At 43.0% G+C, this 26,887-nt stretch overlaps 2 protein-coding genes across 3 annotated transcripts in view; both read left to right on the top strand.

Moving 5' to 3' along the window:
* Window positions 1–10,050, top strand: part of RPS6KA5 (ribosomal protein S6 kinase A5) — a 104,203-nt gene extending 94,153 nt beyond the window's left edge. For both annotated transcript variants that reach the window (XM_064151619.1, XM_064151626.1), the window contains 4 exons: window positions 780–971; window positions 2,053–2,212; window positions 3,469–3,632; window positions 5,052–10,050. In XM_064151619.1, coding sequence (XP_064007689.1) covers window positions 780–971; window positions 2,053–2,212; window positions 3,469–3,632; window positions 5,052–5,291 — 756 coding nt within the window. In that variant the 3' untranslated portion in view covers window positions 5,292–10,050. The remainder of the gene's footprint in view (window positions 1–779; window positions 972–2,052; window positions 2,213–3,468; window positions 3,633–5,051) is intronic.
* A 9,791-nt stretch (window positions 10,051–19,841) lies between these two features.
* The window catches only part of TTC7B (tetratricopeptide repeat domain 7B), a 155,381-nt gene continuing 148,335 nt past the window's right edge, over window positions 19,842–26,887 (top strand). The window contains exon 1 of the mRNA XM_064151677.1: window positions 19,842–20,125. Within this exon, the coding sequence (XP_064007747.1) occupies window positions 20,005–20,125 (121 nt within the window). The 5' untranslated portion in view covers window positions 19,842–20,004. The remainder of the gene's footprint in view (window positions 20,126–26,887) is intronic.

The raw sequence follows: 26,887 nt of genomic DNA, 5'->3' as shown, positions 1-26,887 counted from the left end.
CCTCCCAGAAACCTGAGTCCCCAGGAGGGGCTCTCAACCACCCCTGCACCTTCCCCCTGCTCCTCCCAACCTTACCCCAGTCCTAAAGAAGAATAGAGGTTTGGCCAAGAGGTTAAGAAGCAAAGGTGAGTGGAGGGTGAGGTTAGGGAGCTGCAGCTCAGTCAGAAACCCAAGGCAGAGTGTGAGGCAAAAATGGCAAGAGAGTGTTATCTAATGTTTTCCTTTCTCCTTCAGCAAGACTCTGAGGGCAGTAGACATCACCACTGTTTTCCTTTCACAGCCTATGATCTAGTTCTTATCACCAAAACATTCTAGCCTGCTTCAAACTAGCACAAGACGACATGCAACCAAGAGCTCCACACCCAAGAAAGCTGTCACTTGCAACAGCCATAAGGAAGTGGAAGCATAAGAAGAAAAATTACTTTCATTTGAGGAAGGAGGCAGTTCTCCATTTCTGTTGATGTGTTGGCTTCTCTTGTCAGTGTTCCCTGAATTATTTTCCCCATTGTTTTCTGCTAAATGATCATTCTCACTAACAGTGTCAGAAAGAACTATCCTCACTTGCAGATACCCAGGAAGTAGACAAACACACCACATTTTTTTACATCCCAGAGTACTGTTACTTCTACTTTTCTATTTTCCTTTTGGTCTTCCAGTTCCCATTTTCTCTAGATGATGGGAAGTTTTCTGTAGTAATAATATAGGAAAAAATGACTACTAAGTAGTCTAACCAATTTTCTACCTAGTGCTGTATTGATTTTTTGTCTTTGCTTTTCCAGAATTTATTGTTTACAGATGAAACAGACAATTCAGAAATAAAAATAATTGATTTTGGGTTTGCTCGTCTGAAACCACCTGACAACCAACCTCTTAAGACTCCCTGTTTTACTCTGCACTATGCTGCACCTGAGCTCTTGAATCACAACGGCTATGATGAGTCCTGTGATCTGTGGAGCCTGGGGGTCATTTTGGTGAGTGCTGGAGGCTTTTCATTGCACATTTATTCTGTGTATTCACTTTTTGTTCAAATGCCAATGGTTTGACAGAATTTCACAATTGAATTGGATAGACAGATGTTTTCCAGGAGTGGACTTTTTTTTTTCCTTAAGCAGTAAATTAAATTCAGCATTTCTAAGAATGTTAAAAATACGTGATGGACTCTGTGATGGTTTGGGTGTTCCCTGGCCACCCACACTTTAGAAGTCACCCAGACTAGTCTCAGACGGCTCTGGGAATATGAATGAAGCTATTTATTTACAGCTAGCACAATATACAAGCAGATATTTACAGTATATGCAGTTATAGACAGAAATAGACAAGGTAAAAAGGTAATACAGAAACACAACTCCCCTCCCAGAAACCTGAGTCCCCAGGAGGGGCTCTCAACCACCGCTGCACCTTCCCCCTGCCCCCCTTAACCTTACCCCAGTTCTAAAGAAGAATAGAGGTTCGGCCAAGAGGTTAAGAAGCAAATGTTAGTCCAAATGGAAAGTGAGGTTAGGGAGTAAGATGTTGCTCAGCCAGCAGCCTGAGACAGAGTGCGACAAAAATGGCCAGAGTGTTATCTAATGTTTTTCTTTCTTATTCAGCAAGACTCTGAGGGAGCAGACATCACCATTGTTTTCCTTTCACAGCCTATGATCTAGTTCTTCTCACCAGAACATTCTAGCTAGCTTCAAACTAGCACAGGCTCTTCTTAAAAAGATGTATTCTTATTAGGAGATTTCACAGGCATCTGTATAATCTTCCTGCAGCTTGAATTCAGAGAAAGAATCGGCCTGCATTCTGATACACAGAAAATTAATTTGAGTAGATAGAGTTTGGGTAGAAACACTGTTATGTTTTGTTTACAGTTTCCCAAAACACAGGAGTGTGTTTTCTTTTCTAACAGAGACTCCAGAGAAATCTTGCATTTTAAACATTTTCTGTAGCCTTGAAGTTGAGCTTGTCAAAGTTTTACTGCATAGCATTGGTGATGCAAACAGTACTCCAGCTGTAGGGTTGTCAATAAATTGACTGTGTGTGTTGATACTACCTTTGTTTTCATGACAGTATACAATGCTATCAGGACAGGTACCATTTCAGTCTCATGACAAAAGTTTAACATGTACCAGTGCATTGGAAATCATGAAGAAAATAAAAAAGGGAGAATTCTCCTTTGAAGGAGAAGCTTGGAAAAATGTTTCTGAAGAGGCTAAAGAGTTAATTCAAGGTATGTATTCTTAAATATGTCATGCACAGTATACTTTTATCTCAAAAGAAAATTTAGAGAACTAGATGATATTTGGATGCTGTGATCAGCAGCAGGAGAGCCTAACCTGACAGAGTAGCATCCACACCTTGAGCTATGTGCTGACCCCTCATGCAAGTTATGGGTAAAGGTGAACACTTCAAAATAGCATTACAAACTGCTTGCATGAGTAACAGAGAGCTTTCTGGTGTAGCAACAAGGTGATTGATAGAAGATAGGGGGGATTAGAAGTAACTGTAGAGCTTCAGAAAAAGCCAAGTCACTCTTGAAAACATATTTAAAAGCAGAATTTGTCTTTTGTGTTCTTTTTTGCATTTGTGAAAATGCCAGGTTATAAGATAGATGTTACAAACCCTGAGCTTTTGCAGGAAATTAATTTATTATAACAGTTTTTCCTTCAGGTTGTTTTTGAATGTGTGTACCAAGACTACTGTATTTCTGAGATTCACATGTGCCATATTTTGAGTCCCCCTAAGCTTTATCACAGTATCACAGTAACATCAGGGTTGGAAGAGACCTCATAGATCATCAAGTCCAGCCCTTTACCAAGTGCCACGTCCAGTCCTGCCTTGAACAGCTCCAGGGATGGCGACTCCACCACCTCCCCGGGCAGCCCATTCCAGTGTCCAATGACTCTCTCAGTGAAGAACTTTCTCCTCACCTCCAGCCTAAATCTCCCCTGGCGCAGCTTGAGGCTGTGTCCTCTCGTTCTGGTGCTGGCCACCTGAGAGAAGAGAGCAACCTCCTCCTGGCCACAACCACCCCTCAGGTAGTTGTAGACAGCAATAAGGTCACCCCTGAGCCTCCTCTTCTCCAGGCATTTGAGCATCTGATTCTATTTGCACCATGAGAAACACCAGTATAAGTTCTACAAAGATGGGATTCTCAATTTCTGTAGAAGCAGGCTTGCAAGGATTTTTTTTTCTGCCAAAAATATACTTTCCAGGTACAGACTTGAGTGGGATCATAGAGAGAATACAAGGGTTATTGTCTTAAACTTCACCAAGACAACAGGTTTTAAGTGAATGAAATAATTGGTAGTTAAGAGGTGTGAATTATTGAACAGTTAAATAGCAATCTCTTGCATTTAATGATTTTTCTGGAAAGGATGACAGTAAAACATTGTGTGAGCCTTTTGTAGGGTAAATACTGATGTTTGTGGCATAGAAGAAGATAAATAGCTTGTGATTTAAGAGTATTTAATGTATTTCTATTAGGGCTTCTAACGGTGGATCCAAACAAAAGAATTAAAATGTCCAGCCTGCGATACAACGAATGGCTTCAGGATGGCAGTCAGCTCTCATCCAACCCTCTAATGACTCCTGACAACTTAGGCTCTTCAGGAGCTGCAGTGCATACATATGTCAAAGCCACTTTTCATGTAAGTTCTAAGAAATCTTATGCTGAATTTTTTAGGGTGTTGCTCTAGATTTCTGTATGTTTTCTCTGAATTAGAATCATAGAATCAACCGGGTTGGAAGAGACCTCCAAGATCATCCAGTCCAACCTAGCACCCAGCCCTAGCCAATCAACTAGACCATGGCACCAAGTGCCTCATCCATTCTTTTCTTGATGACTTCCAGGCACGGTGCCTCCACCACCTCCCTGGGCAGCCCATTCCATTGCCAATTGCTCCCTCTGGGCAGAACTTCCTCCTAACATCCAGCCTATACTTTCCCTGGCACAACTTGAGACTGTGTCCCCTTGTTCTATTACTGGTTGCCTGGGAGAAGAGGCCACCCCCACCTGGCTACAACCTCCCTTCAGGTATTTGTAGACAGCCATGAGCTCTGCCCTGAGCCTCCTCTTCTCCAGGCTAAACAGCCCCAGCTCCCTCAGCCTCTCCTCATAGGGTTTGTGTTCCAGGCCCCTCACCAGCTTTGTTGCCCTTCTCTGGACATGCTCCAGTACCTCAACATCTCTCTTGAACTGAGGGGCCCAGAACTGGACACAGGACTCAAGGTGTGGCCTGACCAGTGCTGAGTACAGGGGCAGAATAACCTCCCTTATCCCACTGGCCACACTGCTCCTGATGCAGGCCAGGATGCCATTGGCTCTCTTGGCCACCTGGACACACTGCTGGCTCATCTTCAGCCTACTATCTATCAGTACCCCCAGGTGCCTTTCCTCCTGGCTGCTTAGAGATGTAGTTTGTTTCCTCTATACCTAGCATCTATGATTGAATGTCTGAAAACATGAATGATGAGGCAAGAATTTATTTCTTGAAGACACTTACACTAGTGGGGTTTGGGGGACAGCAAGATGTCTGTTCATGAAACAGCTATTACAAATACTCTCTTTCTTAGAGGAATCTATTGAAAGATATTCTGTACTTTTATTAAGAAAGAGAAGAAACTTTCTATTTAACTTAAGTAACTCTTTGACCTTTTTGTCTTTACAGTTACAAAAACAAGGTAAATTTTTGTTTTAATTTAGCTAGGTCATGCTTCCTTTTACAGAGAATTAACCAAAATTGAGGTTTCTGCTAGTGCAACATAATGTGGGTTGAAAGAAAAACTGTAGCTAGTAGTAACTGAAAGTGTAGTCTCAAATAGGTTTAAGGCTTAAAAAAAGTTCTTCTAAACTGACTGAAAAAGGAGAGGAATGTGCCAGTGTTACATATTGGCTCTTATGTGCGTGTAAAAGCTGGTAAAGTTACTGTTACAGCTGCAATAAGAATTAGAGACTTGTGACAAGATAACTACTTATCTTTTAACAGAGAACATTCTCAGTAAGCTATGAGCCACGTCATGTCTTAAACTTCTTGAAAAGCTTAGAATTACCTTTTATTTTCAAACAGGCCTTTAACAAGTATAAAAGGGAAGGATTTTGTCTCCAAAATGTTGACAAGGCACCTCTTGCAAAGAGAAGGAAAATGAAAAAAACAAGTACAAGCACAGAAACACGTAGCAGCTCCAGTGAAAGTTCACATTCTTCTTCCTCTCATTCTCATGGTAAAACTACACCTACAAAGACACTGCAGCCAACAAACCCTACAGACAGCAATAACCCAGAAACCATCTTCCAGTTCTCAGACTGAAAAGCAGAGAATATCCTGCCTTGAAGATTTAAGTTGTTATAAACTTGGCAGTACGTATATTGTCTTCTCCCACCTCTTCTCCCTGTGGCTTAAAGGCTACAGGATTGTGTCTGTCGCTTTAAAAATGTATTTCAATCCTACCTTTTTAGCTTTGTATTTCAATACATTTCTTTTTTAGCATTAAGTTTGGTATCACTGGATATGGTATAATACTATTATACAATTAACATTGTATTCTCTTAGGGCTAAATTACTAGTGTGCAGTCTAGCTCAAGGTAAGGAGCTGTGCTGCTCATGGTACAGCGTGGAGGAAGACTTTCTCTGTCAGAATCTTCCTTCATTTCTTCTCCACTGTTTAAAGAAATGAAAACTCTGTAACATGTATTGGAACTCTTGGATCTTCTTTTAGCCAGCTGTGTGAAGAATGTCATAGAATTTGGTTCTTCATGCATGTAAAGAATGATTGGTACAGTGCCCCAAAACAGTATAGTACTTTAAGGCCTTTTAAATTTGTGGGTGCAGTCTATCCCATTTCTGTTAATTTTAAGAGCAAGATGAGACATTATGGAACTCTTATATCATTTAAAAAAGTAACTCCCTATATCTTGTTCAAAACAATTAGGAATATAAATCTTATATTTGAGAGTTTAACTTATTTAATTTTTAAACAAACAACTAGGGCAAAAGATGCCTGAAAGGCTGAGATGTGTAGTGCTGTGATACGGTCATTTTTATTTCTACTTTTTCAAAGTGATGAACTTTTAAAATGTTTTAGAGGTTCTAAAATGTAAAACTATAAGAGAAAGCAAAATTTCCTATGAAGTCCTTTGGAAAACGGTCACATCTTAAAATCTCTATTTCAAGAAATAACTATAATTTATATTTTCTGTTTTATATTTACATAAGTTTAAAATACTAAGGTATTTTTAAAGATGCAAAAACCTCCAGTTTCAACATTTGTTATTTTAGGGTCCATACAAAATGTATACCGAGTTATTGGAATTTTATGTTGTGCAAATATGGCTGTTTAATAGTGACTGTAAAATATTAGAATATATATTTTCTTTTTTTTGGGCACTTTATAACATCGAAAGGAGATGTTTTATAATAAAGTGCACACAGATCTCTCTTCCTACAAGGTGCTGAGCACTGTTTTACTGGTTTGAATGACTTGAAATCCACTGTACTTTGTGGTAGTGGTCATTGTGAAGGAGAACTCTGTACTTTGCAGGAGTGAATCCCTGTATACTACCCACTGTTTTCATTCCTCCCTTCAAAATGCAAAGATCTTTCTATCTTGCTTTTACATTGTATATAACAAATACTAGACCTGAGCACCTTGTGTAGTGTAGATGTTAACAACTTATGCACTGGGAATACTAAAGGGAAATGATTTTGAACACTGTGCTTCACAACTTGTTCACTGTGGTGTTCTACAGTGAAGTATTTCCTACTGTGATAGTATAGTATGTACATAACTGTTTGGAATTATAAATGTGACTTACAGAAACATCAGCATAAACTTTTAAATCAGTCTATTTTATAACTTTATTGCGAGCTCTTTTCTTGCTCGTGTTCTCAGTGACTAGGAGTAACTTAAGTGCAAAAGAGAACTCCAGTTTTGCAAATGCTTACATGCCTAAGTTCCCACTGAAGACAGAGAGAGTCCTTCTGTAAAGTTAATCATGTGTCTAAATTGTGTGATGGAAGAATAATTGACTAGGGGATTTTGTTAACAGCTTGCTTGATCTTAAAGTAACCTTAATCCAAATCCTATGCAAAAAAGGTTATAGGAAATGTTTATATTGGTGGGTTTATTTAAAGGAATAGATCAAATATCAGTATTGACAAATAAAATACATCCATGTTTACAGGGATTGTGTGTATCAAAACAAGGCTTTGAAGCCCAACATGTTTGTTCTGTGTTTCTTTAATATTAATAATGGCATTCTGAGGTTTTGGAATTGCTCATGTGAAATAGTTTACTATTTTCTTGATGTGAATGTCAACAGTAATTGCAGCATTAATTTCAGGTTGATGTGAATATTGAGATTTGCACTGTTTATGTAGAAGTAGTATATTTAAAGATCAGTGTATGTGCTAAAACACAACCAATTTTAAGTGGCCGCTGTTAAAATATTGAGAAGTAGTTGTCAATGTAATATATTCAGGTTTGCTTTCTGAATGCTCTCTTTGGAAGTAATCTCAATAGTGAACATGGCTCATTTGTAAAAGAGTACTTTCCCTCTCCCCAGTAAACTTGCTGTAAATACCACAAACAATCCAACATTAGTACTTGTCATGCAGAGAGTACAAGTAGATCAGGAGGTGGGAGAACAGGTTGACTGTAAAATTTGGACTTTGAGGAGTTCCTGGAATTTGGTGTCTTCAGGATTAAGGACATCAGGAAAGCAGTTTTTGGTTTGATAGCATTTTAGTGTGAGAAACTTGTGAATACTTGGAATGTTCTGACCCAGGTGAACTGATTTTTTAGTTAGAAACACAATGCAGTTGTTTCTCTATTGGGAATTAAACTGTTGCTTGACAGAGTGATGAGCCAAGACAAAGAATGCTTGCACAAGATTCTAAATGCTCGAGGTAATGGCTGTATTGCCAGAGGTTTTTCACATAGGTTTTGAGAGGTTGTTGCCAGACTAAAAGTAGACTACAGCATTTGTATCAAAGACAACTTTTATTGATTAATATTTTTGTATCTTCTCTGTGCTCTAACAGTAGTTCTTAAATAAAGAAACTTAAAACAAGGTAATTCTTTTTGGCAGGGGTAAGTACACTTAGGTGTCACCTTGCATTTGCTTTGAAGCAGTTACGTGAGGTACCTGAAGTGTTTATCACCTCTGACTTTCTGCTGCCTCCAGGTAACAGAGCTCTTGAGTAAGTGTATTTGACATTAAATTGTCTGAATGTTTAGATTAGCGTTTTGCCTAAACAAGTGCTGATCTCTGTTTACACTGATAAAACTGAGGTTCAATCTAGGCAGCTCAAGGGGACATTTACTTGCTCAGATGTTCTTGCAGGGCACTAAGTAACTCTTGGCAGAACAGTGTTGTGTCAGCTTAATCTGTTGCCCAGCCTGACACTGCAGGTCATGAAAAGACCATAGGCCAAATTTTCTTACCGCTATTTCAGATCTGAAGTCTACAAGCCAATCTTCATTAGTACTTTAAATACTTTACATTGTCTTAGTAAATAATTATGTTTATACTCAGATTAGTTTTTCTTCACAGTGCTGCTATGCATCAAGCAACGTTAATGTCTAATAACGATAACTCACTATTGTCAGAAATGTAACACAGCAATACTGTGGGCAGATATGCTTGAAAAAATCAAGTGTCTGTTAGTAAACATCTAAGTAACTAGTGTGGTTATCAATCCAATCTTTAAATTAGTCAATATTCTCTAAAGCTATTTCATTGCAATACTTTCAGAAACACAGATATTAGTAATTAAGAGGTAGTTCTGCCACAGGGTTTAGAGTGCAAAGGAAGTTACATGACTTACTGTTCTGGCTTTGGGAAGTTAGGGAAAAGCAGCTGAAATATTTCTTGTTTCTTAATAGAAGAGTCAGTGCATTACTCATATATGTATTGTTCAATGCTGTGGAAAAAAAAAACCACAAACACTTTTATTAAAATGCTTTATTAAACAATCTTGGAAGAGTAACACAAAAATGCAGTATTGCATCAGAATGGATTGAGGCTTCAAGTTGGCGTTGCTGGTTAATCTGTTTTCTCAGCTCTTTTCCATGGCTACTTTTCTGAACAAGATTATGCTACCTTTGCAGCCATGTTCCCCAGCAATCATGCAGGGGCAGAATAACTCTTGGCAGAAAACCTTTGCAGAATGATGATGTGTGTTTATTGGTTGTGATTAAATGTTGAACAAGTGTCTTACATGTTTAATATGTGCATGCATTATGTGCATGTCTATAGACACATGCTGTATGGTACCTCTAGGCCTCAGTTTAAAGTAACATGCCTTGTTTAAGAGAACCTGTACTTAAAAGTGACTGCTTGACTCATACAGAATCAGAGGACAAGACAAGGTGTCTACTGCAGTAGAAGTTGGTTATGGGAAGTCAGAGGTGACAGGATTCTGGGAAGATGTTTGCAGGTGTGAATTTCTTCCCTTGCCATATTCATATGTATGTTGTTTTCAGAGACACTGAATTGGAAGCTTTCTCACCACTTACCCAGCATAAACCCATTACCTAACTCTGCAGGTCTGTGAGTATGTGTGTGTGTGTGTCTACACATGTGTATCTTTAGGTGACACTTTGGTCTTCAGTTGAAGTTTTTTGTTGTTTCTCAAGTGTCATTCCAGGTGGTTTTACCAAGCTGGTGGTCTTTGTTCTTTTCCCTCGTACATGACAGTCTTTCTCAGCACCAGTTCTTGCACTTCAAAATATGGCATTGCTTTCCTTCAGTTGAGATAGTTGACTGAATATTCTGTGTTGAGAGTACAGGAAAGAATGTGACTGGTTTTTATTGTAAAGGGTTAAAAGTGCTTTGATCCTTGTCTGTGAGAAATACTTCTCAGTTGGCTCCTTTAACCCACAGGACACTGGGTTTTGTAAAAGATAAGAAATGCAAAGCTATTGACTAGCTGTTGCCTGCCATCCAGCAGTTTTATATATCACTATATTGAGTAGATTTTTGATGTTCAGAACACCAATGTAGAAAAGAAAACTTAGGATGATTCCTGTAGTTTGCACTATTAAATAAAGTGATGCTTTCAATTACATAGACCAGCTGGAGCAGTCTTGTTTGTTGTGCCTGGAGCAAGAGGAGAGAAAGATAAGATAAGATACCTGCAACAATGTAAACTTGGGAAACGGCATGTATTTTGACACCTACCATGCTGAGTGTCTCCAGTGTCTTCCTTTCAGAGGAAAGTCTCCAACGACGTGGGAATTAATGGTAAGTATTTAGGTAGCTGAGATGGAGATGGTATGGTATGGTCTGGTCTGGTCTGACAGCTTACTGTCATTCACAGGGCCATTCCTGATATTGTCTCCTGGCCACATGCTCTGCTTGTTGCTTGTTTCTGGTGTTTGTATCACCGCTCAGCCAGCAGAGATGGGGAAATGCATGTGTTGAATTAATGTAGCTAAGGCATTGTCATTAACGCTGGATTAATTCATTTCATAGTTAATCCAAAGTAACAGCAATTAAACTTTGTAAAACCTAATATGCCATAATGCCATGGTTTTTAAAAGCAAAGACTTTTGTTCTTAAATAATGCTTGTTACAGAGGTAAATCCATCTTACTCACACACAAATCACTTTTTGAAGTTGGCTGTATTCGCAGAATCCATGCAGAAGTCTAACTTCCTTTGAAATGCCAACAATGAAACAAGAAAATCATAACTCTTTAAATGCTCAGGAAACTGGTAAAAAACCTATCACAGGCGAAACTGCAAATTGATTGCCACTTGCTTCATTTTTCTTAATACAAAGGTAATTTTACTTTGTGAACAAATTAAGCTTCAGTTCTTAGAACTGGCATCTCACTTGTGTTCCTCTGTTTTTCTTTGGTTTTGGGGTCTGTGTGGGCTGGTTTGTTTGTTTGCTTGTTTAAAATAAGTAGTTGTCTTAGTATGATTGTGACCAAGCCTTTCTTTTCATAAGTAAGAGAATATCTGAGGGCTAGGTTAAAGCCTTTCAGACAACCAGAAGCCATCTGCTGGGAAAAGTAATTACTATCTTTGGCTCATTTGGTTCATAACCCCTATATGTCACTGGCATTTGCTGATGCAACTATGTCTAAGTAATACATTTTACATCAGTTATGGGTGTGGTTTTGTGTGACACATTCCAGCTTTGCTAAAAAAGCTTTCAAGTGTAAACTACTCTTGGAAATTGGTGTGGAGTGAGAAGGAGGACGTGGAAGTTGTATTTAAAGACGGTGCAAAGAAGGGTCACTTTCTCCCATGCAGAAGGAGTCTTGTGGAAGCGGAGTTAAATTGTGACCTAACTTACATGTTGGCTTAGCAGTTGAAGTGGATGTGGGTTCAATAAATCCACGATGTGATGAGCAACGGTGGAAGGGACTTAAATGTAGCCAGATAGACCAAAACAACACAATGTGCTGGGGAATGTGTGGTATAGTATGAGTGACCAAGTCCCAGCTACCTATCTGGCTGTTCAGGTGCCATGTGGACCTGGCACTTAGGGACATGATTTAGTGTTGACCCTTCAGTGCTGGGTCAAAGATTGAACTGGAGGATTTTTGAGGTCTCTTCTAAGCAGATATATTCTGTGATTCTGTTATTAAGGTTTGTCTTGTAAAGACCATCAGAGGTGACCAGGCCATAGTACCAATGTATTGTCTGTAGGAGCTTACCCATTAATAACAGTATGTATCTGTTTTCCTTTAATATCAATACAGAATGGAGAAAAGAAACTAAACTAATGCATAAAAGCAGCATGTACCTCAAAGCTTTTCTCAGATGTCTCCTTAATGAGTATCTTGTCCTTGAAATACATGGTTCAGCTGTGCATAATAGTTCTTCTGTTTAAGCTGTGCCTACTTGAAGGAGCCCTCTGTCTGGTGATGGGTTTGTTGCACAGTGATTGTACAAATCAGAACTCGGGTTGCTATATCCCTGCTGCTTTTCAGTTCAAGTGTTAATACAATTCTACTTAGTCTGTGTTGCCATGTCAGTTCATCTGCATGCCACCCTGGCAGGTCACCGAGTTCAATTTTCAAGCTGTCAGATTGAAAGGCAAGCTTGCTCTTCCTCAACACCAAAGTGAGAGCAGGCCTTTAATCTTAACCTACATCTGGATTACAAAAATGGATAAAAGCTGGGTGTTGTCTTTCAACCTTCAATCACTAAGGTGCTACTGTAGCCAATTTTGATGTCTACAGATCTATTTACTGATCTCTTTTATCTGTAGAGAAAGAAAACTGCAAAATTATTTCTTGTCAGAAAAATAAATCTTTTGCTAGAGTAAAGATCATAATTCCTACCTTTATTTCTGAAGCTATAAAGGCAAGAAATGAATTTATGACAGATTCTGACAGCTAGTTGTCAAGGAGCAGGCTGTGTTCTTTGGCAGTAAGGGGAACAAGGCATGCTGTTTCTCGTGTCAGTGTAAGCAGGAAGGGAGGAGAGTGAAGAAATGGGAAGAGGGGAATGCTGAGTGCTTTGCTTTACCATAAGGTAGAGGACATTCTGGTTTGCTTTTGAAGAATAAATGGTCTCCACATTTCACTTAAAATATTCAAGAAACATTCTTCTTACTTCTGGATAGCAATGAACTGATGAAGTTGCTAACATTTTTTCATTGTCTTTAGCCTCAGCAGCTGCTGATTTTTGTGGATCCCTCTAATTTATTGTGTTTTCCTTACCCATTTGTCATAGTACTCACAACACAGAGCAATTTCTGCTGGTGTTTGAAACGCCACCCCACAGGTTTAGAAACACTCAGTAATTATATGCAGTTTTCGACTCCCTCTGGTGGTCTGACAATGGTAGTTAATGACAGCAAGGAAAATGAATGCAGTACGACACTGTAGATGCTACAAGTTTAACCACTATTTTTTGTCCCATATGTATTTAAATAGCAATGGGGGAAAATAGTGATGCTTATTAATAATATAGCTAACTATCATTACAAATGGACTTGATGATCTGTGAGGTCTCTTCCTACCTTGTTGATACTGGGAACAAATAATTAGCTAGGAACATTTGGGAGAAATAGAAGAATAAGTGTCAATTCAAAGCTTCTCTGCAACAATTCAATTTATTTTAAGGGATGGAATTTAGGGAGAGATGTTACTCAGCTGCTGCACTCAGTACATTTAATGTGAGAAACACTTAATCTTCATCTTCTCTTAAATGGTAATAGAAGTGCAGTTGAAAACAGCAATTGTGAAGACAGTAATTCCTGTGTGGAGAGAAAGCGATCTGGGAATAAAACCTAAGTTTAATTTTAGCCAATAATGTAATAAAAGAAGTGTACTACAGAGAGAAGAGCTTCTGCTACTGCTTTTTAGCTAAACAGACTTTATTCAGCTTTAAGAAGAGGTTACAGTATCACAGTATCACAGTATCACCAAGGTTGGAAGAGACCTCACAGATCATCAAGTCCAACCCTTTACCACAGTGCCCAAGGCTAGACCATGGCACCAAGTGCCACATCCAACCTTGCCTTGAACTGCCCCAGGGATGACGACTAGACCACCTCCCCAGGCAGCCCATTCCAGTGCCCAATGACTCTCTCAGTGAAGAATTTTCTCCTCACCTCGAGCCGAAATTTCCCCTGGCGCAGCCTGAGGCTGTGTCCTCTTGTTCTGGAGCTGGCCACCTGAGAGAAGAGAGCAACCTCCTCCTGGCCACAACCACCCCTCAGGTAGTTGTAGACAGTAATAAGGTCACCCCTGAGCCTCCTCTTCTCCAGGCTAAACAATCCCAGCTCCCTCAGCCTCACCTCGTAGGGCTTGTGCTCGAGGCCTCTCACCAGCCTCGTTGCCCTTCTCTGGACACGCTCAAGCATCTCAGTGTCCTTCCTAAACTGGGGGGCCCAGAACTGAACGCAGTACTCGAGGTGTGGTCTGACCAGTGCAGAGTACAGGGGCAGAATGACCTCCCTGCTCCTGCTGACCACACCATTCCTGATGCAGGTTCATATTTAGACAAGTCTACTTTCCTAATATCCTAATGTAACAGGTATCTTTTACCCTTAAGCAGCAGTTCAAAATGATATATGGCTTATTTTGAGAGCTGAATGGAATAAACTGAACTGAAATGCAGTGGGCTAATTAAAGTGTAAGAAGCTTGCATTCTAAAAATACAGATTTAATTTTTTTTTTTTTTTGGCAGAAATGAGTCAAATGAATGGAAAAAATGTCTTTGTCACTGAGGTTCAGTTTGTCTGTGATGATCTTTTTTCCTTCTTCCATTCAAGCAGGAGATTAAGCTACGATCAGTGTGGAAGACCCTCTTTAACTGTTGCCCTACAACCACAGTTTGATACACAGGAGGAAAGAGGCTTACTGTGAGCGTGACACAATGGAAGGCTCAAGATTAGACTTGACCTTAGCTCTTCCCGAAGCTTAAATGTAGTCCAAGCATTTATTTGAAATCCTTAGATATTTGGACAAGGCTGAGAAGATTTACACAGGCACAATAAGCATGAGAAGCAATGGAATTATTCTTCCCATTTTGCATCCTGTTAGTTACTTTGTGTTAATGCAGGATAACAACTTCACTGGCACTACAGCTTTGTAAACATATGGTTGTGGAACAAGCAGCAATTCAGATATAAATATGTCAATCCAGCCTATAAACACCAGTGAAGTGAGGTTTTTTAATTCTGCTTTTTGTTGTTGATGTTGTTTGTTTGTTTGTTTTGGCTTAGGTAAATATCTGCACTTGTGACATGGAAGATATTTCCAGAAATGGTATGACAGTTTTAAAATGCAATATGAAATATTTGTCTGAACCAGTATTGATGTTAATATATATTACCAGCTGATCTGCTCTTCAGTGGCAGTGCTTGTTCCATTTAGCATGATTTGGCTTGGATTTGTCTCTTTTAGAGACTGACTTTTCATCTCATCCAACACCGTGGTGTTCAATAGCTCCAAGTGCAGGGTGCTGCACTTTGGCCACAACAACCCCATGCAGAGATACAGGCTGGGGTCGGAGTGGCTGGAGAGCAGCCAGACAGAGAGGGATCTGGGGTTGCTGATTGATACCCACCTGAACATGAGCCAGCAGTGTGCCCAGGTGGCCAAGAGAGCCAGTGGCATCCTGGCCTGCATCAGGAATGGTGTGGCCAGCAGGAGCAGGGAGGTCATTCTGACCCTGTACTCTGCACTGGTTAGACCACACCTTGAGTGCTGTGTTCAGTTCTGGGCCCCCCAGTTTAGCAGGGACATTGAGATGCTTGAGCGTGTCCAGAGAAGGGCGACGAGGCTGGGGAGAGGCCTTGAGCACAGCCCTACGAGGAGAGGCTGAGGGAGTTGGGATTGGTTAGCCTGGAGAAGAGGAGGCTCAGGGGAGACCTTATTGCTGTCTACAACTACCTGAGGGGAGGTTGTGGCCAGGAGGAGGTTGCTCTCTTCTCTCAGGTGGCCAGCACCAGAACGAGAGGACACAGCCTCAGGCTGCGCCAGGGGAAATTTAGGCTTGAGGCGAGGAGAAAGTTCTTCACTGAGAGAGTCATTGGACACTGGAATGGGCTGCCCGGGGAGGTGGTGGGGTCGCTGTCCCTGGAGCTGTTCAAGGCAAGATTGGACGTGGCACTTGGTGCCATGGTCTGGCCTTGAGCTCTGTGGTAAAGGGTTGGACTTGATGATCTATGAGGTCTCTTCCAACCTTAGAGGTACTGTGATACTGTAACACCTGCCATAAGGAATTGATAGACATCAGCATGAATTGGATATTAAATTTTGACTAGCTTGCTCTCTCAAGGGCCCCCATACCAGTGAGCCATCATGAAAATATTGAAAATACTTATTTCAAACATAATGATTTTTAATTGTTTTTAAGCTCTTCTGGAATAAAGGAAAGCTAGAACAAAGTTGAGGTCTCCTTCCACTTCAGCTGTGACTAGTACTTGCCTGAGAAGCCAGACAGTCTGGAGTAAATCCCACTGATCTTGTAAGCTTGCTGCTTCTTTTTATTTTTTTATTATTATTTTTATTTTCCCCTCTTTTTTCCCCTCATGTGAGTTCTGAGCATTTCGTTTGAACATGTCATACTTAAAAATGCAAGTACCTTTAGAACTGCTTTTTCTTATTCTTTGTTGCAGAATATTTGATACCTTAGTAGAGATAAAAATGTTATTTCACTTAAGTTCTGGGCCCCTCAATTCAAGAGAGATGTTGAGATGCTGGAGCGTGTCCAGAGAAGGGCAACAAGGCTGGTGAGGGGCCTGGAACACAAACCCTATGAGGAGAGGCTGAGGGAGCTGGGGGTGTGCAGCCTGGAGAAGAGGAGGCTCAGGGGTGACCTCATTGCTGTCTACAACTACCTGAAGGGAGGTTGTAGCCAGGTGGGGGTTGGTCTCTTCTCCCAGGCAACCAGCAACAGAACAAGGGGACACAGTCTCAAGTTGTGCCAGGGGAGGTCTAGGCTGGATGTTAGGAGGAAGTTGTTGTCAGAGAGAGTGATTGGCATTGGAATGGGCTGCCCAGGGAGGTGGTGGAGTCACCATCCCTTGCGGTGTTGAAGCAAAGCCTGGATGAGGCACTTAGTGCCATGGTCTGGTTGACTTGATAGGGCTGGGTGCTAGGTTGGGCTGGATGAGCTTGGAGGTCTCTTCCAACCTGGTTGAGTCTGTGATTCTAAGTAAGCTTATATTTGATATAACCTTTACATTGTTACTAGTTTAAACCCCTCTCCCTTCTGTTTCTCATGGTTGTGCATAGAGTACTAGTGCAGAAAGCTTATGAAGTTTACTTTTGGGTTACCAGAAGTAAGAGTGCCATACTGATGTGTTCCTGTGTACTGCAAGTTCCTTTTCTTTCATACCAAGCTCTAAAAACTGTGCTGAACAATCTCTTATTTCTCCTGTTTGTCCTTTATTTTGGGGGGATTAAAATGGGAGAGATAGCATAAGGCAAAGTGGTTGATCTTAGTTAATTTTCCTGCATTTGAATTCATCATGGTTTTCACTAAACCAGGTCTTCTAGCTAGACAGCTATCTCACCTTAACAAGCAGACTCCAGTTCTTAGCAAAGTGCATGCATGCTTCAGCCTGTCCCAGCAGTTTACTAAATCAGCCATTTCCAGAAACCAACACTTTGAAAGATGAGATGGTTTGGGTGTTCCCTGCCCCCCCACACTTTAGAAGTATCCAAACTAGACTCAGCCAGCTCTGGGAATATGAATGAAGCTATTTATTTACAGCTGCACAATACACAAGCGGATATTTACAGTATATACAGTTATAGACAGAAATAAACAAGGTAAAAGTAATACAGAAACACAACTCCCCTCCCAGAAACCTGAGTCCCCAGGAGGGGCTCTCAACCACCCCTACACCTTCCCCCTGCCCCTCTCAACCTTACCCCAGTCCTAAGGAAGAATAGAGGTTCAGCCAAGAGGTTAAGAAGCAAAGGTGAGGTTAGGGAGCTGCAGCTCAGTCAGAAGCCCAAAGCAGATTGCCACAAAATGGCCAGAGTATTATCTAATGTTTACTTTCTTCTTCAGCAAGACTCTGAGGGAAGCAGACATCACCACTGTTTTCCTTTCACATCCTATAATCTACTTTTTCTCACCAAAACATTCTAGCCTGCTTCAAACGCGCACAAAAGACTAAATGGCAACTGCCAGAATATGAAGGATCAGACTTACTACCTGCATCTTTTGCACTTATATTCTGAGCTTTTATGCCATTCACTCCAGATCCATTGTCATGCACTGCTACAGGTCATCTATAATGGAATCCTCTCAGCACAGTGTTAGATAAATGGAAGTTTCATGAATGCTCAAAGAGATTTCCTAATTGTGCCAATGCATTTCACAATATCCTAATTCACTTTCAATCGGTGTCTCACTTCATAAATAGTAGCTGTTGAGATAATAAACTGTTATGTGAATATTTTGAAGCTATTCTTTTGTTGGTAACATTTATTGGAATGATGTGATCATTGCTAACAAAATGTGTTAAAGTTGTGGATAAACAACGTTCATAAGCAAGTTAACTCCTTCCAAAAGTCTAAATTTTAGTTGCTGTAGTCTTATGTGTGAATGAACTGAAAGGGTTTGTTTGTTTGTTACTGAAAAGGTTTCAGCTAGCAGTTTTATTCCAGCTAAATGTTGGAAATGCATTTCTTCTCTCAGACTCTATAGGGCATGACCTCCCTGCAGTGCAGATCTTTGTGCAGCTCTCTGCTGTTCCATTGGAGAGCACTGGGGCTGGTGGGCAACGCTGAGCTCCACCTTTTGGTGGAGTAAGATGTGGAAGCTAAATGACGCTGCAGAGAACGCGTCGCCTGTGGTACGTGCACAAAGACCACCGCCTGGATTTAAAAGCCTCAAGTCAGCGTGGGTGAGTGACTTCAGGACAGGGCAAGAGTCCAATGGGATGGCATTCAATAGCTCCAAGTGCAGGGTGCTGCACTTTGGCCACAACAACCCCATGCAGAGATACAGGCTGGGGTTGGAGTGGCTGAGAGCAGCCAGACAGAGAGGGATCTGGGGGTGCTGATCGATACCCACCTGAACATGAGCCAGCAGTGTGCCCAGGTGGCCAAGAGAGCCAGTGGCATCCTGGCCTGCATCAGGAATGGTGTGGCCAGCAGGAGCAGGGAGGTCATTCTGCCCCTGTACTCTGCACTGGTTAGACCACACCTTGAGTACTGTGTTCAGTTCTGGGCCCCCCAGTTTAGCAGGGACATTGAGATGCTTGAGCGTGTCCAGAGAAGGGCGACGAGGCTGGGGAGAGGCCTTGAGCACAGCCCTACGAGGAGAGGCTGAGGGAGCTGGGATTGGTTAGCCTGGAGAAGAGGAGGCTCAGGGGTGACCTTATTGCTGTCTACAACTACCTGAGGGGTGGCTATGGCCATGGGGAGGTTGCTCTCTTCTCTCAGGTGGCCAGCACCAGAACAAGAGGACACAGCCTCAAGCTACGCCAGGGGAAATTTAGGCTTGAGGTGAGGAGAAAGTTCTTCACTGAGAGTGTCATTGGACACTGGAATGGGGTGCCTGGGGAGGTGGTGGAGTCGCCGTCCCTGGAGCTGTTCAAGGCAGGACTGAACGTGGCACTTGGTGCCATGGTCTGGCCTTGAGCTCTGTGGTGAAGCGTTGGACTTGATGATCTGTGAGGTCTCTTCCAACCCTGATGATACTGTGATACTGTGTGTGATACTGTCTGGCCATTAAGGCGCAGGAACTAATTTTCTGTTACGTTTTTGTGGCAATGCTGTAGCAGGCACGGCAGGCCCCTGCTCTGTATTCATCGTTAGCCTAGGGAAAGAGGTGTTGAGATGATTCTAATTTTTCCCCCTCTTCCATGTGTAAATCGTTCAACGGCCGCAGCAGCTCCTGCCGGTGGCCGCAGCAGCTCCTGCCGGTGGCCGGAGCAGCTCCTGCCGGTGGCCGGAGCAGCTCCTGCCGGTGGCCGCAGCAGCTCCTGCCGGTGGCCGCAGCAGCTCCTGCCGGTGGCCGCAGCAGCTCCTGCCGGTGGCCGCAGCAGCTCCTGCCGGTGGCCGCAGCAGCTCCTGCCGGTGGCCGCAGCAGCTCCTGCCGGTGGCCGCAGCAGCTCCTGCCGGTGGCCGCAGCAGCTCCTGCCGGTGGCCGCAGCAGCTCCTGCCGGTGGCCGCAGCAGCTCCTGCCGGTGGCCGCAGCAGCTCCTGCCGGTGGCCGCAGCAGCTCCTGCCGGTGGCCGCAGCAGCTCCTGCCGGTGGCCGCAGCAGCTCCTGCCGGTGGCCGCAGCAGCCCAATCGCACCGGCCCTGCCACCTCCAGCAGCCTCCCTCCTTCCCCGCTCGGGGCCGTGACGGCAGCTCCCTGGCCTGGCCCCCAGCCCCTGGCCCCGCCCCGCGCTCACCGCTGCCGCCGGCAGGTGGCGCCATTCTCGCCCCTCGGCCGCCAGCGCGGCGCGGGCCGCAGCCCTCGGGTTCCGCCGCTTAAGGCGCCGCCGCCGCCCAGGCGCCTGGTGGTGCCGCCGTCTTTTCTCCACCTCCTCCTTTCCGTTCGCCTCGGTCCCTTCCCCTGCCGGGGCCGATCGGTGGCCATGGCCACCAAGAAGGCGGGCTCGCGGCTGGAGACGGAGATCGAGCGGTGCCGGTCGGAGTGCCAATGGGAGCGGATCCCCGAGCTCGTCAAGCAGCTCTCGGCAAAGCTCATCGCTAACGGTGCGGCGCTTGGAGGGAGGGGGCAGGCCGCGGCGGAGGGGTCGCCGGGGGCGGCCAGCGGGGTTCCCGGGCGCAGGGCTCGGCAGGTGCAGGCCGATGTGAGGGCCTACGGGCCGCCCCGCGGTGCCCGGGTAGGCGGTGGGGCGTGGGGGCCGCTGAAGGGGCGGGGAGCGGGTCGGCTGGCGCGGCTCCGCGGGGCAGGATCCCGAAGGAGGGCGGCGGGGAAGCGGATGCCGCGGCGGGCCTGACCCCGGCGTGCGGGTGCCGCGGCCGTGCTCCCCAGGGCGGCTGCTGGAGCGCGCACCCCGCGTTTGAGCACCTCCTGCATGAGCAGCCCTCTGAAGTCCTAGGGAGGTCGCGTTTCGTCTCACTGGCAGCGGGGCCCAGCGGATTTGCATCCTGAACTGCTGAGCAGTGTTGCATTTTGCAGGCACACATGCTTCATGCAGGGAGCCTTAAATGTCCTTCTGTGCGCAGCCAGAGTATCTGTATACAACATGTCATAGGAAGGCTTCTGTTCTGCTTAAAAACACGCCTCAAGGATTATAGTGCAACTATATCTGTTTTCTTAAAAAAAGAAACAACTGTGAATTATTTGCTTGGTCTCTTAATTCTTGTTTAACAAGCCTCTGTTTAGCTGAAGGAGATGAAGTAGCAGTGCTGCGTTGTAATAGTGCCTCATGAACAAGGGAGGTGCAGGGAAGTTGTCTTTGGCATGGATGGTTTCATTCTGTGTGAGAAAAGACATGGAGATAGCGTCTGCCGCTTTGGGCTCAGTTGTCTGCTTGAGGTGGACCTAAAGGTGTTTTCAGAGAGCTTAAGTTTGCAGAGACAGAACTTTAGGTGATTTCAGAGGTGGTCGGTTGACATAGAGGATGAGGTGTAAGCTTGGTGTCACTAGGAGCACGTTATGAAGGCAATGATTGCTTCACATGTTTAGGTAGCGACAGAAACTCCATGGTTCATACCTTTAGAAATACATATAAAAGAAGAGAAGCCTGAATAGAAGTAAAGAGATGAGAGAGAATGTAAGAATAGGCAGATGTAGATAACATTACGTATGTTGGTATTAAGAACAACTGGGTGATGATAGTGGTGTTATGCTAACTAAAAATAAGCAAAAAAGTGGAAAGTATTATGTTTAAGGATGTGCTTCATTGAGATATGAGCTATGAACTAGCTGGCTATCAGTCTAAGTAAAGGCAAAGGAGTTTTGGCTGTCTAATTGAGAAGCATGATGTTCATATGTTAAACCATACTAAGCTATTTCAGACAGGTAGGGATTGCTTAGTAGAAGATGTAACTGATGGACTGAAATTTGCCTGTTCTGGCTACGTTTTATTGAAGTGAAGCATATCACAGAAGATTGTGCAATCTACACAACTTTACACTTCAGTGATTTTCCTATTATGTAGCTTCTAAATTCTGTGCACTCAATATATCCAGTACTCAAACTGTTTGAGTATTTCCTGATATTTAAAACGTGAGTGAGTATCGTTTAGATTTTGTCTCTTCCTGATGGCATAGGAATGATTAAATCAATGTGCATGGCTTCCACATTCTAGCTAAGAACATCAATAGTCAGTAAGTGATCATAAGGGATACTTGTTTCATAGTAGATTAATACAGGAGAAAAGTGAATTATTTAATGCAATACATATTCTTGCTGTTGAGTGTCTAAAGCGTAAGTTTGTGTTGCAGGCCAAGGTCATCACTGGATGTGAGACTGTAAAAGCCAGGGAGTGCCTCTGTTCCACTTGTGAAGAGATACAAACTGAAAGGTGCTCTGATGCGTTAATCTGAAACAATTAATTGAAGAAAAAGTGCTCAGAGCTTCACTGCTTCCTTCTGTAGTAATGTTTAGTTTTATAAGTCAGCTAGGGAACGGGTAACAAAAGATCTAGTGTTTGGCTGAATGTGTGACCATATGCTGTAGGAATAATTCAGAAGTGTGAGAGGAGGAGAAAAAGGGAAGATCATCTTCAATTTTGTTTGTATATTGGCATGTAGGGAATTGATGCTGGAGCATTTTAACTGTGGTTATCAATATTGCTAAGTACAGGGTCTACTGATCTTTGAACACAGATGGGAAGGAATCTTTTGGGGAAGACCTCTTGTTAATCTTTTCAATCATACACTATTGTAAAAGCAAACACTGTCATTTTACCACAACTTAATTACATCTCCTACTTTGAAGTGGGGATTAGAGAACTCAGTAAATTTTAATGGGCCAGATTATAATTTGGGCTGTCTTGCATTTGCATAATGCTTGCTGTTATCAGCTGCCCATTCCTTAAAGCTTGCAACCCAAACTGGATGCGGGAGGAAATGAGAACTCCCATGATAAAGGTCTGTGTGAATGCCTAAGGAGAAGTGCAGCACTTGAGAGGTGCAGTGTTTTAAGGGGACTTGATAAATGTATTGTTTAATCTGTTTTGTTCTGCTGGTGGGTCCTGTCTGCTCCTTCATGGAATTAGGAGTCTGTATAAAACCTGATACTGGATCAGATATAAGTGACAGTTTATGTAGTGTTTGGAAGAAATGGTACATTGTAGAACTAGTTTTTATATGTGATGGATTGTATTTGAAAGGCTTTGTGACTATGCTGAGCTGTAAAAGATGAAGAGGGAGAAAAAATGTTAATGGACTGGTCACTGTCTTGGCTATTCTCTAACTAGTAGTCTCATTTTGAATCATGGAAAATGTGTTCTCTGTGTCAAGCCTGTGATTTGCGTTGATTTTCACAAAGGATAGATAGATCAAAGAAGGGTCTTTAACTCAGAATGATTAGTCACTTATCCTGCTTGTATTACATTTCTGTCCTTCAGAACCAGGACTCAGCAGCAATATTAAGATCCATGCTTTGTAACACAAAGCTCTGAGCCCTTGCTTCTTCACTCCCATAAAAGACTGGATTGAAACTGTTACATGCAGGTGTGGTGAGTTAGCCTTGCCTAGCAACAAATACCCACCCAGCTGCTCGTTTTCTTCTCTTTCGTAGTGGGGCAGGGGCAGAAAGTAGGATGAGAAGACTCACAGCTTCAGATGAAAACAAGGACATAACTTAAAAATTACTTGTGGGCAAACCAGATTTGACTTGAGGGAAATTAGTTTAGTTTGTTGTCAGCTAAAATAGATGTAGATAGTAAGAACCAGAAAGACATGAAAGCAGCACTTTTCCTCTCTTCTTTCCCAGGCTCGATGTTACTTCTGTGCCTCTCCCCGTGTGGTGCGGAGGGAATACAGTTGGTGCGAGGTGACTTTTGCTGCTGCTTCTCTCTTCTTGCGTTTTTCTTCTGCTCTGCCATGGGCTCCCCTCTGATTTCAGTCCTTACAACAGGCTCTTCAAGTGCCACAGGTCCGCCAGGGCATGTCTACTCCATCTTGGGTCCTTCCCAGGCTGCAGTGCTGGATATCTACACAGGCATCTAGAGCACCTCCTCCCCCTTCTTCTCTGACCTTGGCGTTCACTCAGTTGTTCCTCACTCCTTTGATTCCTTCCTCTGTGGTGTTTTCTGCTTTTTCTTCAACACTCTTTCCTAGAGGTGCTGCCAGCTTCACTGAGTGACTCAGCTGCGTTCTGTGGTGGGTCTTTTGGAGCCAGCTGAGTCTGGGACAGGGCAGCACCTGGCCTCTTCTCACCGTGCTGTTTAAGCCCAGTACAGCAGTACTGATGAAAACTGTAGCAGCTGGTATAGAAATTACTGTAGTACTCGGAGGTTCTTGAAGTTACAGTCCTTGTCTAATGTGTGGGCTGTTTGGTGCAAGAAAAGTGCCACCCTCAAGTTCTTACATCCTGAATATCACTTCTTAAGTGGAAGTGAGACAAACCCTAGGTTGTTAGAAATAAAATCTTAAAGCCATTTTCACTTATGAAACTTTATGAGTGTTTACAGCTATTTAAACTTGAAAAGGTTCCTTCTAAGAAGATGATCTGAAGAAGTTCAGATTCTGTTTATTGAATATTGTTGAACATTGCAAATAAATAGTGTGGTGGTGAAGCAAGATCATGGGACTTAGCAAAAGCTCCAGGTACAAAATTACTTGTTCACAGGTTGTTGGAAGAGGTAAATTGCATGTTGAGTGCCTGAAATTAAAGAGAATGTATTTTAAAGCCTCCCCAGAATGGTGAAGCATTGGTTATACAGTTTTATATTTTAAGCTATTAATTAAAGGGCTTAATCTGGAGGAGAGCCATGTACACCTTTGTATTGCAAAACTTACTTGGTATCAACCACAGCTCTGTGAATAAAATGCAACGTGCCTTAAGACAGAGTTTTCTTCTAAGATCACACTTTAGTGTAGCAGTCCCCAAAATAATTACTGATGAGCACAACACTTTGATGTTAATGATCGTAGAATGGTAGGGGCTGGAAGTGACTTCTTGAGATAGAGTCCAATCGCCCTGCCTAGGCAGGATCACCTAGGGCAGGCCACACAAGACTGTGTCAAGGCAGGCTTTGAAAGTCTCCAGAGGAGGAGACTCCACTATCTCTCTAGGTTGCCTGTTCTAGTGCTCCATCCCCCTCACAGTAAAGTTTTTCCTCATGTTGAAGTAGAACTTAGAGTTTTTGAAATCTGTTACTTTTGCGTCATTAAAAGCTTTTCTTTTTCAAGAGATCCATTAAGTTGTTAATCTCAAACATTGAAAGGTAAGGCTTAAAAAATACCAGTGATGATTCTTTTTCATGAGGACTTGTGTATTTGTTGATACGTTATGAGGATTATGTTTTGAAACCTCTGCAACAATTTTAAAGAGAGTATTATGTTGTTCATGGCTTTGGCAATTCTGATTCTCAAGGTGTCTGGAACATTGTGCTGTTTGAGTGATAGTTTTGGAAGCTAGCAGTCACAGTTCAAAGTTGATTACAAGTTTGTCATGTATTCTTGATGAAACAGCATCTTGAAGCACGCAGCTACAATGGAATTCAGTATGAAGATAATGTCTCTTCAGAGTGTTCTCAGGATGTCAGCACTTTAATATTTTTTTCCCCTTCCTTTGGAAACAGTGAGGAAACCTTAGGTCAGTTCATTGGCAATCTGAATGGATAAAGGATCCATAGAATCATAGAATCAACCAGGTTGGAAGAGACCTCCAAGATCATCCAGTCCAACCTATCACCCAGCCCTAACCAGTCAACCAGACCATGGCACTAAGTGCCTCAGCCAGGCTTTTCTTGAAGACTCACATGGACGGTGCCTCCACCACCTCCCTGGGCAGCCCATTCCAATGGGAAATCACTCTCTCTGGGAAGAACTTCTTCCTAACATCCAGCCTATACCTACCCTGGCACAACTTGAGACTGTGTCCCCTTGTTCTATTGCTGGTTGCCTGGGAGAAGAGGCCACCCCCCACCTGGCTACAATGCCCCTTCAGGTAGTTGTAGACAGTAATAAGATCACCCCTGAGCCTCCTCTTCTCCAGGCTAAACAGGCCCAGCTCCCTCAACCTCTCCTCATAGGGTTTGTGTTCCAGGCCCCTCACCAGCTTTGTTGCCCTTCTCTGGACATGCACCAGCACCTCAACATCTTTCTTGAATTGAGGGGCCCAGAACTGGACACATGAGTTTCTGTAGGTATTTCTGGCCATTCAGAAAATGGCAATCAGAAAATGACCTTGCTCAAGTTCAGTGAGATGTATGGCTCTGCCTGGGAAAGCACTGAGAAGGCAAATTTTTATAGTTGAAGTAAGGTAGGATGATGTAGTTGTGTAGAAACTTTAGCCAGTGTGAAGTATTGTATTACTGTGGGGAGGGAATGCACACCCTGGAAGTTCATGGATCTATACCCTACCAAGAGCATTGTGACATTGCCATAAAAATAGAAAGTTACAAGTGTCAAGTTTGCTGATGGAAATACACCAGCCTTGTAACACAACTGCTTTCTTACCTATTGGATTTCTCGCTATCGTTACTGCCCTTTTTCTGTCTGTTGTGTTGTTTTGTGCGTGACCTTTCCTCTCAACATCTTGTTTCCATAGTTTCATGTCTAACCTTGCAGAATAAGTGCACAGGTACTTTTCTGTCCTGTTTATCTGAATGTAATGAGCTTGTGAAAATAGAAACATCCTACCAGTTTTCATAGTTTTTTTCTTCCTTGTGAAATACAAGACCTTAGATGTATGAGGAGAGGTTGAGGGAGCTGGGCCTGTTTGGGCTGGAGAAGAGGAGGCTCAGGGGTGATCTTATTGCTGTCTACAACTACCTGAAGGGGCATTGTAACCAGGTGGGGGGTGGCCTCTTCTCCCAGGCAACCAGCAACAGAACAATGGGACACAGTCTCAAGTTGTGCCAGGGTAGGTATAGGCTGGATATTAGGAAGAAGTTCTTCCCAGAGAGAGTGATTTCCCATTGGAATGGGCTGCCCAGGGAGGTGGTGGAGGCACCGTCCCTGGAGGTCTTCAAGAGAAGCCTGGCTGAGGCACTTAGTGCCATGGTCTAGTTGACTGGTTAGGGCAGGGTGCTAGGTTGGACTGGATGATCTTGGAGGTCTCTTCCAACCTGGTTGATTCTATGATTCTATGGTTAAAGCTTATCCTCGGTGTAAACCAGGAATTTCTTAGGACTCATGCCCTTCTTAGAACCTACTTAGAAGGTGTTTATCAGATTTGTTTTATTTTTTTTATACGTAGACCTTGTAATGCCATTTACATATGCAAAGATTTGCAGAGATCCACATCTCTACCAGAAGAGTTTGCAGATGGTGATGTGACATGCCTTTTTTGCATTTCCACAGAAGTGGAAGTGAAATTGCCTCTTAATT

The sequence above is a fragment of the Pogoniulus pusillus genome, chromosome 1, assembly GCF_015220805.1.
Source record: "Pogoniulus pusillus isolate bPogPus1 chromosome 1, bPogPus1.pri, whole genome shotgun sequence".
NCBI lineage: Eukaryota > Metazoa > Chordata > Aves > Piciformes > Lybiidae > Pogoniulus > Pogoniulus pusillus.
Note: the sequence above shows the minus strand (reverse complement) of the source record. Positions and strands in the feature narration are given on the sequence as shown.